The following is a 17,256-nucleotide window of genomic DNA, read 5'->3' as shown; positions in this document are numbered from 1 at the left end:
GTGTCAGTGAAAAAACTAAACATGCTTTGACATGTAATATTTATTTTTATGTGTTTTTTTAAGTTCACCATAATTACAACATTTGCTTTCTTAAAATACTAATAATATACATTTCATTCTAAAAATGGAACCTGGACTAGGAAACCATTAAGTAGCACAACACAAAAAACAGTTCAAAATAACAACACATATTTGGACTAGATCTACTTCCCCTATATTGTTTTCATTCGCTTCCACTTCCAATGGTGACTGATATTGGATATTGAGAATATCCAAGTGTCTTTTAAAGGGAAGGTTTTACATACTGTAGTGTAACAGGAAGTGATTATCAAGAGTGTCAGGCGCCTTTATCTGGAGGTTTCCTGGTCTATTTGTTCTGCATTGCCAGTTTATCTGCCTTCACACAATTCATTTCTGTACAGCGTGGGTGTCTCACTGTGTGTGTGTGTCACTCTGTGGTTGTGTGTGTGTGTCACCGTGTGATTGAGGATGATGTCAGCAAAATAACCAGCCAAGTGCAAAATGTAACGAAAAAATGATACTGAAAACAGATGTGTGGTTTTGATGAAGCTGTGAGGCTGAAGTGACCAAACACACTGGCTTTTGTGATCTGAAGACATACCAAAAACAGAAGCCATCCAAAACCAAAGAGTATGGCAGATACTCACATATCAGAGTGACATGGCTCTCTCACGGAGAGAAGAGTACAGTACCTGACAAAACAACATTTTCCACAATTCTCTGCCCATTTAAGGAAAGACAACCTGTATTAAATGGTCAATACCACTATAATAAAACTATTCATTAGAAAGCTAGGAGGTTTTCAAATTTTGGCTGTGAATTAAAACTTTACTGTCTAATCAGTTGGGGCTCTTTGAGTTGAAGTGTGTCTAATTTTGAACACCAGTAGGGGTTGCTGTGGTGCGGTGGTGTAAAACAATAACAGACGCTTGGTTGGTTCAGACCCCATGAGTCTGCAGACAAGATCGGCAACTCTGTGCAACCGGGATTCTAACTGGCAGCTCCCTGATCGTATGATTTGTCCTACATGCCACGCAGTAGGGCTGCTGCTCACAAGACCAACATGCAATGATCTGATGACAAGATAACAACCATACTACCTCCAGTTAAAAATACAGGATACTCCATGAACACTCAGAGTACTGCAGGTCTTCCAGGAATGAGGTGAGGCTATCTACGTGAGCGAATTTACCACAGTGCTCCCTGAACTTCATGCAGTTTTTAATATAACAGGAATATTAGGAAAAAAAGATTAATTAAACAGCTGAATGTAGAGATCCTTAGTTTTTAGCATCCATAGTATACAGTATGTTCCCTCCCTCATGCTGTCTTCCTTCTGCATTAGAAATGGTTTCTGCATCTTACTGTCTTGCTTATTTTTTACTGGCCAGTACATTCTGAAACTTCCCTTTGGCTGGACTAATTATACCATTGACAAAAAATGTTTTTAAATACTTAAGTGGTCTGCCATCATCATAATATTTAATTACAATAATTTATCCAAGTAATGTGTAAATTATATAGCATTTTTTAAATGTTCAATATTCAAATGTAGTAGAATTTTACTAGGAATTTGTTTTTAACAAAATTGAATTACTGTATAAAACCGTACTATTAATAAAATGTGCAGTCTGAAATATTTTTGGTAGGACTGTGCTTTTAAATGCATAACATTATGACTGATCAAACAGGACCTGCTCTGCTATATTACTGTCACAGATATTCCCAACATAAAACACCACACCAGCTATTGATAGTCTGTGTTGCAGTGACACCTTCTGGTGCAACAAGTACTTTGTTTGCTGGTTTATCACTGCACAGAGCAATGCAGTAGTCTACTACACTGTATGTCAGCGGTCTCCAACCCTGGTCCTGGAGAGCTACTGGGTCTTCTGGTTTTTGTTTAAGCCGAGGTCTCAATTATTTAATTGCACCAATTATTGGCTTAATTAGTCAAGATGAACACCTGTTCCAGATCTTTAGGCACTGATGACATAGACAGCTATAAAAGCTGAGGATCTGGGGCTCTCCAGGACCAGGGTTTTCCCAAATTATCTTCAGTTGTGTAAAAAATATCAGAAAATATATGCATACATGTGCGTTTGCTATGTTATACTGACACATGCATTTCAATTATGTTTGTTTTAAATATTTTGTCACTGTATTTATATATTAAAAACACCAATAAACTCGATAGTTTCAAATATATTTTAATATATTGCTACATATCGCAATATATTTATCAGAATAGATTACACTATATTAGAACACATACTTTAAGCTTTCCATTTAATAAATATTTCCATGAAGAATAACAGCAGTGATATTTGAGGGGACCCATTCAGTTCAATAAGGTAAGAATCCTGTTCAGTAGAATACATTTTATTTATTTCAGACATCTTTTTTGTGTGTTCTTTCTGGTACACTTATTTCTATAATCTCTTACACAATTGAACATGCCTGTAAGCAATCCATTACAAGCTCTCTCTCTGTGTAAAGACCTGAAGGTCTGAGTACTGTGAGCAGAGCTAAAGAAAACGTGGATCTGTTTACAATGGTACTGGCTTATTTATCCTGTACTTTCTGTTTTATACAAAATTAAATTGGAGTAACATGCAGCTAGAAGCCAAGATCATCATAAAAATAACATTAAATTAAAAACAAATATGCAAAACAGTCAATAAAACAGGAACATGAAGTAAAATAAAAAAAATTGTTAAAACTCAATGTCTAGCCAAAATAGATGAGCCCTGCAATGAGATTAGGCAACATGCTAGCAGTTTAAAAGCATGTCGTTTTCAAAACGTGTAATCTGGATAACAGTGAGCCGGAGTTTGTAATCCTGTATTAACGTGTAATCTGGATAACAGTGAGCCGGAGTTTGTAATCCTGTATTAACGTGTAATCTGGATAACAGTGAGACAGAGTTTGTAATCCTGTATTAACGTGTAATCTGGATAACAGTGAGCCAGAGTTTGTAATCCTGTATTAACGTGTAATCTGGATAACAGTGAGACAGAGTTTGTAATCCTGTATTAACGTGTAATCTGGATAACAGTGAGCCGGAGTTTGTAATCCTGTATTAACGTGTAATCTGGATAACAGTGAGCCAGAGTTTGTAATCCTGTATTAACGTGTAATCTGGATAACAGTGAGCCGGAGTTTGTAATCCTGTATTAACGTGTAATCTGGATAACAGTGAGCCAGAGTTTGTAATCCTGTATTAACGTGTAATCTGGATAACAGTGAGCCAGAGTTTGTAATCCTGTATTAACGTGTAATCTGGATAACAGTGAGCCAGAGTTTGTAATCCTGTATTAACGTGTAATCTGGATAACAGTGAGCCAGAGTTTGTAATCCTGTATTAACGTGTAATCTGGATAACAGTGAGACAGAGTTTGTAATCCTGTATTAACGTGTAATCTGGATAACAGTGAGCCAGAGTTTGTAATCCTGTATTAACGTGTAATCTGGATAACAGTGAGCCAGAGTTTGTAATCCTGTATTAACGTGTAATCTGGATAACAGTGAGCCAGAGTTTGTAATCCTGTATTAACGTGTAATCTGGATAACAGTGAGCCGGAGTTTGTAATCCTGTATTAACGTGTAATCTGGATAACAGTGAGACAGAGTTTGTAATCCTGTATTTTGTGATCAAAACTACTTTAAAAAAAAAAAAAAAGAATTTCGTTTTATTTGTAATCTGGATAAATGTAATTCAGCACTGACATTTTCTGACAAAACAGATAAAAATGATCCAGACAAAAGTAATCTCAATCACAAAATATAGGATTACAAACTCCGGTTCACTGTTATCCAGATGACACGTTTTGATCGCACATAGACACTGCATTGTCTTCCAATACCCAGTTTACTGTATCGCTATTCCTGCAGCTCACATCACATGGCTTCTTATTTCCACCTCCTATTTTCAAGTACATTTCAAAATTCATAGTTCTATATGTTACAGTTTTTAAAAAAATCCCAGTAAAGATGAGGACTAACTAAAAAAAACATTGGACCGAAATTGAAAATTACAAAAACAATAATACATAATAAATACAATTTAGCCAAGGACTGGAGACCATTTTAGCTGTTAAACAAAAAAAATGATTCCAACAGTTTAGACAGCTCACATAACCCATGGATCATTGTGAAAATATAACAATATAATTATATAACAATATTAAATTTAGCTAACACCCCAGGGAGCTGTAAACTAACTGACTAAACAAATAAAACAGCACAAAACAAGACAAAACATTCATAGTGAATCCAAACTGAGATTATAGTCTGTGTGGATAGGAGTCTGCAGTTGGCATGTTTAATGTCTTCAGATTTCTTATGTCTTCAGCCTTCCTTGTCTTGATGTTACTTTCAGAAAAATGATGCAAAGTTTGTATGTTTTTCTGTGAGTTTTTTTTAAACCCAAGACAGCTCACCAGGTGCTTGAAGGCATTCTCTTCAGAACAGGGCTACAAGAAGCAGAGGGGTCCCAGGACAAAGCTGCCCTCCTCCTCCCTCTCCCACGGACCCCTGCTCTCCAGTGCCAGGTCTCGCAGGGGCAGAAGCTCCACGCGGGGGCCCCGCACCTCAAAGAGGCCCTCGACAGTGTGGGGCCCCTCCGGCTGCAAGCAGAATCGTGAGGTCATAAAGCAGAATTTAGAACCACATTGCTTTTCTTTTTACTGTGTTCTTTACTTTTTCTGATTCCTATTTCAAGGAGATCTGATAAATGATATTTTCCATGGCACAGTGAAGATGGTATAATGTTATCTGTGTTGCTGCAGATACCATGCGTTGATGATTCTAGTTTACACGTTTAAATGTTTTCACAAACCAATTAGGCGCTGTTGCTCTTAAGTCCTGTATTAAGCAACCCTCCTCTTTCTTGGTTAGATACAGTGGTTTTAGAACTGTTTGGTTATTGTCCCGAACAATATCTTCATATTCAAATTTAGAACATTATCATAACTTACCAGGGGAATACAGAACTTTTTTAAGTCAACTACAGATTTATACAATGGGAAAGCCTACCTGACAGCCATCGTAGGTAACTCTGTAGGCGGGGTCTCCACTTCTGATCTCCTCCTCACTGTCGCCACGGAAATGCAAAGCCATGGATCTCCTGGGGTCCATGACAATGGCAGGTGGGCACCAGAGGCTTAGGCGCTGGGAGGCGGAGTTACTGTGTAACCGTAGAAACCTCAGCTGGACCACAGTCAGGCCTGAATACTCAAACTGTGACACAGGGGAAATGCACACAATAATATTGGAGACAATCAGATTAGGAGCATGGAGGGGATTATCCTGCAGTGCCACAGAAGCGAACAGGATTTTAGAATCATGAAAACGTACTTCAACATGTCAACAAACATCTCAAGAAGCTGATATGCCATCCAGTACAAGACAGAACCTGAACATATTTTTTAAAAAGGTCATCTTGCACAAAAAACATTTGTTTAGTTTATACTATCATCCTTCAGAGCCGCCACTGCCTGTAGATAACTGTCCATCTTTTTTATTCAGTAATCTGGCACTGACCCCATCAGAACATGCTAGTAGCAGCTACACTTAGTTTCCTCAGTGTAGTTTAAACTGTCTTGCATTTTTGTATGCACAAGAAATACACTCTCAAAATGATCAGAGGTAGCCACCCATCACTAGTCAGGTAGCTCCATTGGCAGACACTAGCTCACAAACTATAGCTAAAAGCTGATATGGATCAGATACTGTAATTCTAACTAAAAGGAGGAAATACTGCCATGCACAGAGAGGATAAGCTAACAGGAGAAACTCTGTTTTAAGTAGACCATGTTTTCATTTGCACAGTATACTGCACTCGGGCAAGAGGATAAACCATGAAGATTTCACCTCTTTAAAGTCCTAAACCAACATTGCAGGCTCATTTTTCAACAACCGGAAGGGAGTTCCAGTACAGTATGCAAATACAAAACACATAAGATATTAAGCAGGTAAGAAAATGAAACCCTGCAGAAATGTACATGTAAAGTGTCCCTTTAATGCTGGGCAGTGCACAATGAGTTACAGTACTGTGTATACTGCACCGGATTGCACAAGGCGGCTACAGTGGCAGTGGTGACAATGTGGAGCATCATCATGTGGCAGCTCTAGCAACCAAAATCTCTCTCTCTCTCTCTCTCTCTCTCTCTCTCTCTCTCTCTCTCTCTCTCTCTCTCTCTCTCTCTCTCTCTCTCTCTCTCTCTCTCTCTCTCTCTCTCTCTCTCTCTCTCTCTCTCTCTCTCTCTCTCTCTCTCTCTCTCTCTCCCCAGTGCTGTTTAGCCCCCTGTTTCTGCAGGGTGTCATATAAGAATGGCAGGCTCTACTCACCCTGAATCCTGTCGGGAGTTCACTGAACCACTGCCCTGCCCCTGGCTTTCTGGGTCCCCATTTCCCTGAGCCCTAGAGACAGAGAAGGACAGTGCATGTACTGTATTCAGAGCTGTTCTACACGCATTGGGACAGATGCATCATTGCACAGTAACTGGGGTGTGGCCTGCCCCCCACAGACTCACTGGTACCCTGAATAGATAACCGTCCGCTCTTCAGATACATGTGACACACGGGTGAGTGAGTTATTTTGGTTCTCTCAATAACTCATGCTAAATAAATAATACCAAGTTTTAAGACAATTAGATAAGTACGTACGATCGCCTCCACTATGTCCCCTTTGCAGGGGATTTGATCCCCAGTGGGGGATAATAATTCAGCTTTAAAATGTCCTTTAGCACACAGTGCATTGCTGTGCTGTAGTTACCCGGGACGTGACTGGAGAGACGCAGGTGGCGCCCCCAGCAGTGAAGTCACAGAAAACGTACAGAGCATCCAAAGGGCAGCCTTGATTGGGGTCCACATAGTAATACCCTGCAAGAGAAGACGAGACAGAGTCCACAGAGCTGAAGGAGAAACAAACTTAGAATAATCCTTGAGATTAATATAGACCTTATCAGTTTGTAATAGTGTATCGATCACATTGAAATACATTGCATTTAAATACAGTAACTATAAACAAAAGGACCTGTATATATTAAATTCGACATTGTTTAGTGGGTTATACGTAAGTAACAACACACAAGAAGGTGGTAGTGGTACTGATACAACCCATACCTCAGGTGATTTGTGAGGCACGAGGCAAAGTTGTATTTATGTATCATTTAAAATAATGCGCTGTAATTCCAATTCTGTTCCACTTGAATTTTCGATTTCTGTGTGTTCAGTGTGAGTATGAGTGTGAGTGTGCGTGTATGTGCAGTGTGTGTGCAGTGTGAGTGTGGCTGTGTGTGTGCAGTGTGAGTGTGGCTGTGTGTGTGCAGTGTGAGTGTGGCTGTGTGTGTGCAGTGTGAGTGTGGTTGTGTGTGTGCAGTGTGAGTATGGCTGTGTGTGTGCAGTGTGAGTGTGGCTGTGTGTGTGCAGTGTGAGTGCAGTGTGAGTGTGGCTGTATGTGTGCAGTGTGAGTGTGAGTGTGAGTGTGCGTGTATGTGCAGTGTGTGTGCAGTGTGAGTGTGGCTGTGTGTGTGCAGTGTGAGTGTGAGTGTGAGTGTGCGTGTATGTGCAGTGTGTGTGCAGTGTGAGTGTGGCTGTGTGTGTGCAGTGTGAGTGTGAGTGTGCGTGTATGTGCAGTGTGTGTGCAGTGTAGTTGTGGTTGTGTGTGTGCAGTGTGAGTGTGGCTGTGTGTGTGCAGTGTGAGTGTGGCTATGTGTGTGAAGTGTGCAGTGTGAGTGTGGTTGTGGTTGTGTGTGTTTGACTCACCGTTGCTCAGCTCCGGGTTGCTCAGTTTCAGTTCCCAGCAGGTGGTGGCAGGGTTCTCCTTGGTGCCCTGAGCCCAGCTGAACCAGGGCTTCACATCCAGAGGCACCTGGTCCAGCTGCACACCCTTCCACCCTCTCAAACTGCGCAGCACACCCTGCTTCTGACTCACGTAAATAACACAACACAGTTACACATGGTTACTGACACACACACACACAACACAACACGGTTACACATGGCTTCTAACACATGCAAACACAACACGGTCACACCACGGTTACCAAATCAGCCCTCAGCAATGTAATCAAGCTGGATTTAGTTTATTCCCTGCCCTGCCCTGCCCGACCGCTCCCTGCTACGATATCCCGGAGTTCCACGTACCATATGTTGTCTCTTTCTGGGTCCTGGAGGGCCAGGAGGTCCGACACGTCCCTGTAAACAAGATTAAATTATCATTCAGAACTGCCACCCTGAAACAGGACAGTTCTGCCAGGCCTGTTCATTTGATGGGATACAATTCATAAATGAAGTAGCTAATTAGGCAATACGGTCAGCTGTCAGTCTATTGGATGTCTTTTGCTTGAGATTTGTTGTGTTTTGTAGGCCATTGTCTGTGGTGCAACTCCTCTGAAGCTAACTGGCATTATTTTACCATTTTGATGGGCTTGGACTGGTAGAAATGTTCTTTGGAGTAAAATTACCAATAAATGCTGCCCCCTTGTAGGGCTCTGTGGCGGAGTGTCCTGCCCCTATTTATTATTATTTGTATTTTTGTTTGCGGCACGGATAAAAGTGCCGTGTCTTTTGTTATTGTTTTTTATATTTATAATTTAAAAACCCTGTGAGGATGCATGACTGATCAGCTACTGATTATTTAACTAGCTGACAGTCATGCATCCTTACCAAACGCATGCAGACTGTGGCCGAGGGGTAATAAGATAATTAACAGCTAGTTAACCCCTCGGCCAGAGTATAAAAACCTGCAGCTGTCCGTGCAGCAGGGTTGGGGTGTACAGAGAGGAGGTACGGGGAGATAGAGAGGAGACAGAATATAAAAACAATTGCTAAAACGTGCTGGATTAGCCAGCACAACACTTTCTTGTTTGTCTGTTTATTCGTTTGGCCCTCGTGCCCTTTTGTTTCTGTTTTGTTGTTTGTTTAAATCTTTTATTTTGTTTTGTTTATTAATAAATCAGCTGAACGCCGTTGCATTCAGCTTCACCCGCCCATCCATTATTTTGATTCAGTTACTTCCTGGTCCGTGACGTCACCACACCTCACCACTGCGAGCCAGCCTGCCACAGGCTCTCTGTAGAGCTATGATTCAGAAAGGATTTCAACCCCAGCATCTAAACACACACCTGATGATCTTGAGGGGCAAGATACTTATCCTGGTGAATTTTTGCTTCTTTTCTATTTATTTAGCAAGATGCTATTTAATTCGAAAGATGCTATTTCTTCAGTGGTGGCAGGCAACTCAGACAGAACACTTCAGCTATGACTGTCACCTCGGCGTCCATTTTGTGAGTGACAATGGGCCACCCCACAAGTAGGAAATGTTTTTGCAACTATGCACAACAGCTCCACCCCTTCTGAAATGTGACCAGTCAGCATCCCCACTGGAGCGTAATGAACCAATGAAATCCAACCTGTGCTGAGTGGGTGTTGGGATTGAACTGAGTTTGGAATCATATTCCTGTGTAGAAAACAAAGCGAGGACTTACTGGTGAGCCACGGTGTCCCTTTGGTCCTGTTTCTCCCCGAATCCCTTTCAAACCCTGTGAATAAAGAAAGAAAGAAAATATAGAGGGACAGAGACAGAATTAATAATAATAAGAATACTACACTACAGTGAAACCTGGCCACGTCGATGGTATTCAATATTAGGACCAATACATTTCCTCTTGAAGAAGACCCCATCTCTGCTTCGTCCCCTTCACAAACTCACTGGATGTATTGGAGTCCATTATTAAGCCGACCAGTCTTACTTTGCCTCAAGGACTGTGTGTAGTTTATCTTTACATATACAGCCGTATATACAAAAATATTGAGAAAAGCACCCCTAGCAAAACTAACAACAAAGGAAATGGCTACAGAATAGTATAAAAGAAATATGGAATATCAAAATTCACAACCAGAGCAATAATCAAAAAGCACAAAAGAACAAATTCAATTGAAACGCTTGAAAGAAGTGGATGTCCAAACAAATCCAGGATTAACAGCCAAGGACCAGACATAACAGTGCACGAAAGATTCCGATTTATGAAACAAAATGTCTAAAATTTGCCAAGAAATATGAACTGGAATCTGAAGCATTCTTCAACAAAAATCTCTGGTCTAATGAGACTAAAATATAATTTTTCGCCAGAAATGGACCACAGTATTTTTGGATAAAAAAAGGGAAAGCCTTTTGAAGAAAATCTAGTAACTACATGTATCAAAACATTCTACATGATACAATGATACCATCTGCTCGTAGGCTGATTGGCAGACAGTTTATCTTCCAAAACGACGACGACTCAAAGCATACGGCTGAATAAACTCTGGAATTCGCAATACCTAGATCTCAATCGAATAGAAATGCTTTGGACTGATCTAAAAAAAAGCTGTAGCCAAGCATTGTGTTACTATCCAATCTGTCCGAGCTGAAGGAAATATGCAAGACAGAATAGGCCCAGACTTTGCCAAAAAGATGTCACATACTGATTAATAATTATCATAAATGTCTGAAAGTAATAAAAGCAAAAGGAAGACACACAAAATACTAAAGCAGGAGTGCCAATACTTGTCATGAAATAATACTTTAAAATAAATTTGTTTGTTTGTTTTTTGATAAAGATTATTTGTGAAATTAGTAGAACATTGTGTTGTGGAAGGGCTGAGGCCTTCCCTTGTAAATAATATTTTTGGTTTGGTTTATAAATAAAATGAATTTAATTTGAATGTTTTTAAAATTAAAGTGTGTGTTAGATATGGCAGGACTGGGAAGTTAGAATTCACTCTCTGCCTAATTGAACCTTCATGTGCAGCATGTGGCCAGGTGTTAATTGACTAATTGATTATCAATTAACCCTGGCCACATGCCTTTAAAAAGGGGCTGAAAAGCCAGTTTCTTTCTTCTTCTGCAAGCCTGAAGGTGAAAAAGCCTCACGACTGTGTGTTTAACCAGGGTGAGCGAGGGATAACTGCAATTTCAGAACAGGGATTAATTTAGGGGAATTTTAATCCCTCAAGTCTATGTTGATGTGTGACAGAGTGAAGGTTCCTGCAGCAGGACCTCTCTTTTTTGGGAGCAGCGCTGGTCCATTGTTTAGCAAACCTTTGTTAATTTAGGATTTTGTTTTGTATTTTTGTATTTTCATGTACACTGTGTTGGTGTATGTCCTCCTGCACTAGGGCTACAATTGCTGGTACCCTAGTGGCGGCCACCTATCACTGCAACCCCTGTCAAATCTGTTAGTAAAACCTGGAGGCCTGAGTGGTATTTCAACATCAACCTCGTGTCTCTCTCAGTAACAGAACACCCGTTACATGTGTATTTTGCTTTTTGTTTTATTGAAAAGCGGTTCAAGTTTACTAAATGCTCATCTTTAATCTGTTTCCTTGAATTATGATATAATAAGTGTAGGGTGCCAATACTTTTCTCTGCGACTATATTGCCATGGAGACTCTGTTAAGGAGTCTCCACAGTGCACTGTGCTAGTTTAGCCAACACTAAAAATTAAACAAACTGATTAAATGATTGAACCCAGTTTTTATACCAGTACTATTATACATTTCCTGAGGTTGACTTTACTTCACCCTCTCGGCACACTCTGCAATATTAGGAGAACACACCACAAATACCCCAACAAGCCTATACTATCCTATAGGGGAAATAACTGAATCAAAACCTCTTACCTTATTGCCAAACAGACCCTGGAATACAACATAAAAAGTGGGGTTAAGACAGGGAGAGCTGTACGTGCATTAGCCTGTTGGGAGTCAGCAAGACAATGATGCAGATTCTAACGAAATACATGGCTATACACACGAGTTGTGACAAGCAATTTATAAAGAAAGGACACCAAACATTGAAATCCCTCCTTAACAGCAGCACCTTGGAGAGTGGGTGGACTAGTCCACGGGAAGTGAATTCATGGAACTAGTAGTGGTGCTCGTATAGTATAGTATAGTATAGTATAGTATAGAATAGTACTTTCTACCAAAGTATAGTATATGGATCTGAAGTACTACATTAAACGTAAAGTGAAATACATGTAATGACAAACATTTCGTAGCAGTACTACTGATTAGATAATGACTTTGAGCAATGGTAATTGAAAGACAGGTATCACATTAAATGGTGTACTTGTCTTGGCTGTCACCATTGAAGAAACTTCCTTTTGAGATAAAATAAAGAACAAATATCCACCTAGTCATTTTGCATTGGTGGTAAATGAATAACATTTTATAGAAATCTGTCTTTTTTGAATAGGGGAATGTTCAGGGATATCAAGGTATTTAGCAAGGTCTGAGAAGTGGAATACAGCAGGGTCCCCCCAACTGCACCCCATAATATTCTTCATTACTCACAGGAAGACCTGGTAAGCCTCTGCTCCCATGGTGACCAGGTGGCCCAATATTGCCCTGAAATGACATTTTTACACAGTAAAAACAAACATAGAACTTAGTATTCCATATTATGAATGTATGTGTGTATGTGGAGGGATCTAGGGTATTGGTTCCAACAGGCAGTAGCTGGGGAAAGTCTTCACTCACATGCAGGGATGGACACTCTGTGGAACTCCATTCTAATAAGACAAGTCTTAGCTCACATGTGGGGATGGACACTCTGTGGAACTCCATTCTAATAAGACAAGTCTTAGCTCACATGTGGGGATGGACACTCTGTGGAACTCCATTCTAATAAGACAAGTCTTAGCTCACATGTGGGGACGGACACTCTGTGGAACTCCATTCTAATAAGACAAGTCTTAGCTCACATGTGGGGACGGACACTCTGTGGAACTCCATACTGACTCAGGCTGACTTTCTGATCCGACGCCCATCACTGTATTTCATGACAATGACATACCTGCTTCCCTTTGGGTCCCGGAGGACCTCTGAAGCCTTGGAGTCCTCGACTGCCCTTTAAAACAAAAACAGCAATGTTATTGAGAGAAAGACTGAAGACTGAGAGAAATGTGATAGTTTTAAAATATTTTGCTTGCTGATATTCTTCACTTTAAGCCTGTATAAGAAGCATTCACTGTAACACCCACATGTGCAGACAAGTAAACAGAATTGTCCATTATTCAACATGCTTCATACACCAACGCCCTTTCAGCAACTTGGTTTGAACACTGATTTTAAGCCTTGACTAAAAAAGCTATCCAACAGTGTAACTTACTTTAAAATCTCCAGCAGTATAACTTACTTTAAAATCTCCAGCAGTATAAATTACTTTAAAATATCCAGCAGTGTAACTTACTTTAAAACCTCCAGCAGTGTAACTTACTTTAATCCCGGGGCGTCCTGGAGGACCTGGGAGCCCCTTAGCTCCTTGTAACCCCTGAAAAACAACGATGGAAAGATGGACACTATTATCTCATTAATGATTTCTGTTTCAAGAAACTATTGTAAACTAGACATTGATTATTTCACTGCATTATTTTACACATACGTTTAAATAAGGCAGAGGCCCTGCACATGTGTTGTGTTGAGTTGGCAGGGATGGAGTTAATCTCTCCCTGCCAACTCCATGTGAGAATGTGGCTGGAGTGAATAATTGAATAATTGTTGATTAATTAGGCTCCAGTCACAGCTGCATATAAGCAGTTAGAAATCCTTAGTTTGGGAGTGCAGAGTGCGGAGTGCGGAGTAGGCAGTAGGCAGTAGGCAGTAGGCAGTAGGCAGTAGGCAGTAGGCAGTAGGCAGTAGGCAGTAGGCAGTAGGCGAATGCCCAGCCTGAAAAGTGTTTTGGTTAAACCTTTTGTTTTGGCCCTTCTGCTTGTTTCTTTGTTTTATGTTAAATAAGTGTACAACAGCACAGTTAAACTGCTACTTCTGTCTCTGCATCTGCTTACTGACATTTACCAGCTTTGGCTGTGACGCTATCCTTTCACAGGGTACTAATGCAACCCAGGTACATCAACACAGTGTGCAGCAGTGTGGAGTAGTGGTTAAGGCTCTGGACTCTTGAGGGTCGTGGGTTCAATCCCAGGTGGGCGACACTGCTGCTGTACCCTTGAGCAAAGTACTTTACCTAGATTGTTACAGTAAAAACCCAACTGTATAAATGGGTAATTGTATGTAAAAAGAATGTGATATTTTGTAACAATTGTAAGTCGCCCTGGATAAGGGCATCTGCTAAGAAATAAATAATAATTTAAAGCAGAACAACACAAAACTTGGTTATATTATTATTTAGACAGTTCTGTATTGAATACTTTGTTTTGAAGTGCTAAGCATTTTAAAAAAATATTTTATTAAAAGAAAATGCTATTAACATATGAACAGGACAGCTGATGGTGACGTCAGACCAGGAAATGCAGGACACACAGTACTGGGGTTGAATGTGCTGCTGCGCGAGTTTTAATAATAAATAAAAGATTTAAAAAAAAAAACACTTTGTACAATAAACTGCATGTTGGCCAAAACAAACAGACAAAACCCAAAACAAAGCGAACACTAAATAAAACAAGTATCGCGCTGGTGTAAAGCCAGCACACACAGCAGTTGTTCATTCGTTCTTTAGTTTTAGTTCTTACTGTCTCGCTCTCTCGTTCCATCTCTGAACACCAAACCTTGTTCAGCCAAAGCTGCTGGTTTTTATACGTGTGACCGTCTCCCGATTAGTAATAAATTAATCAGCCTGGAGACGGTCACATACTGCACGAGTTTAACATGGATGGGGAATTTTAACCCTATCTATGTTGTAAAACAACAATAACAAAACATGTATTTAAACAGTAAACAATACATTTAAATAATAATAATAATACAAAATAAACAAAATACACACAAGCATGGGGTGTACCCCGTCACATATGCCCCCCTTGTGCGCAGCACACATGGCCTCAAAGGCCACCTCCCCTCTTGAAAGCCCAACAGCCTCTGTCATAGTCCTGGGCCAGGAACTGAGGCATCCATGGGCCCATGGGCGGCAATGCTGCCAGTGGCAATGCTGTCAGCAGAAATGCTGACAATGGCAATGCTGTCAGTGGAAATGCTGACAATGGCAATGCTGTCAGCAGAAATGCTAACAATGCATTGGCTGGCGCCTCCAGACGGAGCAATCCTGGCATCAGAAATGCTGCCCGTGGCAACGCTGGCAGAGGCAATGCTGACAGCGGTAAGGCTGGCTCCTCCAGCACAGGCGGTTCTGGGAGCGGACATGCTTCTTTTAGTGTGGGACACTCCGGCCGTGGCGCCAGCGCTGCGTACTCTGGCAGTGATGATGGTGCTGGCAGTGTGTAATGCTGCCCTCAGCGGGACGGCGCTGCGTACTCCGGCAGCGTAACTACTGCGGGTGGAGGTGGTCTCCTCACCTCTCCCCTCTTCTCGGCGGCTCCCTTCTCTTGGGCTCCAGCACAGACTTTCCGGCAGCGCAACTGCTGATGCTGGACACAACAAAGCCCCAGGTGATGACAAGCAGGCACCCCCGGGTGATGGCGAACAGGCCTCCCCGGGTGATGCAGGCTTGGCAGCCCCAGGCGATGCAGGCTTGGCAGCCCCAGGCAGTGCAGGCTTTTCAGGACAGGGCAGGAGTTGACCCTTGGGAGGCGATGGCAGGAGCTGACCCTCTGGTGGTGGAGGCGGGAGCAACAGGTGGTCTCCCTCTGGTGGTGGAAGTGGGAGCTCTCTTCTCCCTCTGGCGGTGGAGGTGGGAGCAGCGGGTAATCTCCCCCTGGCGGTAGAGGTGGGAGCAACAAGTGGTCTCCCTCTGGTGGCGAAGGGGGGAGCAGTGGGTAGTCTCCCCCTGGCGGTGGAGGCCGTAGCAGCAGGTAGTCTCCCTCTATCACTGGGGACTGATGCGGCTCTCCCTCGGTCGCAGGTGACTGGTGCGACTCTCCCTCGGTTGCTGGGGACTGGTGCGGCTCTCCCTCAGTCGCTGGAGACTGGTGCGACTCTCCTTCGATCGCTGGGGATGGGTGCACCTCTCCTCTGGGCCCTAGGATGGACGTGCTTACTCCCTGTGGATCTGGAGTAGGCGTGGCCCCTCCCGATGGGACTGGAGGCAGTATGGACATTACCGTATCTGCAGTCAGGTAGTTGCACATCATGGCTGTGATGTCTAGGAGGGACCCTGGGCAATGCTGTTGTTCCCAGGCCTGTGGCAATGGTAAAGCCTTCAGTCAGATCCACTCCTCTGTGGTCTCCACCTCACCCCGATCAAAGGCCTGCACAAAAAGGGGGTCTTCGTAGGGGCACACGTCCGGGAGGTGCCTATACTCCGACAGACGAGGCACCATGTAGCCCCTCCTTCCTTCAATTCAAGCTCATGAGCATGCCACTGCTCCATATATTCCCCCACCTTAATTTTCTCCATTTTTCACAAACAAATCTAGAAAAAAAAAAAAAAAGTGTATCCGCAGTACTATTCCTGGCCTGCGGATTTTGAAGGCGCTGTTTCCCACTCTCTGACACCAAGTGTGAACAGGATAGCTGATGATGATGTCAGACCAGAAAATGCAGCACACACAACCCAGGTACATCAACATGGTTATAATTTAAAGCAGAACAACAACACAAAACTCGGTTATATTATTATGTAGACCGTTCTGTATTGAATACTTTGTTTTGAAGTGCTAAGCATTTTTAAAAAATATTTTATTAAAAGAAAATGCTATTAACATATGAACAGGATAGTTGATAGTGACGTCAGACCAGGAAATGCAGGACACACAGTACTGGGGTTGATTGCGCTGCTGCGCGAGTTTTAATAATAAATAAAAGATTTAAACAAAACAAAACAGTTATGCACAATAAACTGCACGTTGGCCAAAACAAACAGACACAATCCAAAACAAAGCAAACACTAAATAAAACAACTATCGCGCTGGTATCACACAGCAGTTGTTCATTCATTCTTTAGTTTCAGTTCTTACTGTCTCGCTCTCTCGTTCCACCTCTGAACACTCAACCTCGTTCACCCAAAGCTGCTGGTTTTTATACGTGTGACCGTCTCCAGATTAGTAAAAAATGAATCCATCTGGAGACGTCACATACTGCACGGGTTTAGCTGGATGGGGAATTTTAACCCCATCCATGCTGTAAAACAACAATAACAAACCATTGTGTAAAACACAAAACAATACATTTAAATAATAATAATAAAAAATAAACAAAGTACACACAGGGGCGGGGTGTACCCCTTCACACAACAGTAATTGTCTTTATATGCCACATATACAAATATAAAGTAGAAAAAGTAATAATCTATTGTACATATATTAACTCAACATGTACAAAATCTAGCAA

General features: G+C 41.7%; 1 protein-coding gene across 1 annotated transcript in view; it reads right to left on the bottom strand.

Moving 5' to 3' along the window:
• Positions 1 to 2,259: 2,259 nt before the first annotated feature.
• The window catches only part of LOC117411085 (collagen alpha-1(II) chain), a 46,401-nt gene continuing 31,404 nt past the window's right edge, over positions 2,260 to 17,256 (bottom strand). The window contains exons 27-37 of the mRNA XM_059031363.1: positions 13,292 to 13,345; positions 12,869 to 12,922; positions 12,367 to 12,420; positions 11,692 to 11,709; positions 9,516 to 9,569; positions 8,173 to 8,223; positions 7,792 to 7,951; positions 6,800 to 6,906; positions 6,373 to 6,444; positions 5,059 to 5,262; positions 2,260 to 4,649 (exon numbers count right to left, since the gene is read on the bottom strand). Of these exons, the coding sequence (XP_058887346.1) occupies positions 4,497 to 4,649; positions 5,059 to 5,262; positions 6,373 to 6,444; positions 6,800 to 6,906; positions 7,792 to 7,951; positions 8,173 to 8,223; positions 9,516 to 9,569; positions 11,692 to 11,709; positions 12,367 to 12,420; positions 12,869 to 12,922; positions 13,292 to 13,345 (981 nt within the window). The 3' untranslated portion in view covers positions 2,260 to 4,496. The remainder of the gene's footprint in view (positions 4,650 to 5,058; positions 5,263 to 6,372; positions 6,445 to 6,799; positions 6,907 to 7,791; positions 7,952 to 8,172; positions 8,224 to 9,515; positions 9,570 to 11,691; positions 11,710 to 12,366; positions 12,421 to 12,868; positions 12,923 to 13,291; positions 13,346 to 17,256) is intronic.

Source organism: Acipenser ruthenus, chromosome 10 (assembly GCF_902713425.1).
Source record: "Acipenser ruthenus chromosome 10, fAciRut3.2 maternal haplotype, whole genome shotgun sequence".
Classification (NCBI taxonomy): Eukaryota; Metazoa; Chordata; class Actinopteri; order Acipenseriformes; family Acipenseridae; genus Acipenser; species Acipenser ruthenus.
Note: the sequence above shows the minus strand (reverse complement) of the source record. Positions and strands in the feature narration are given on the sequence as shown.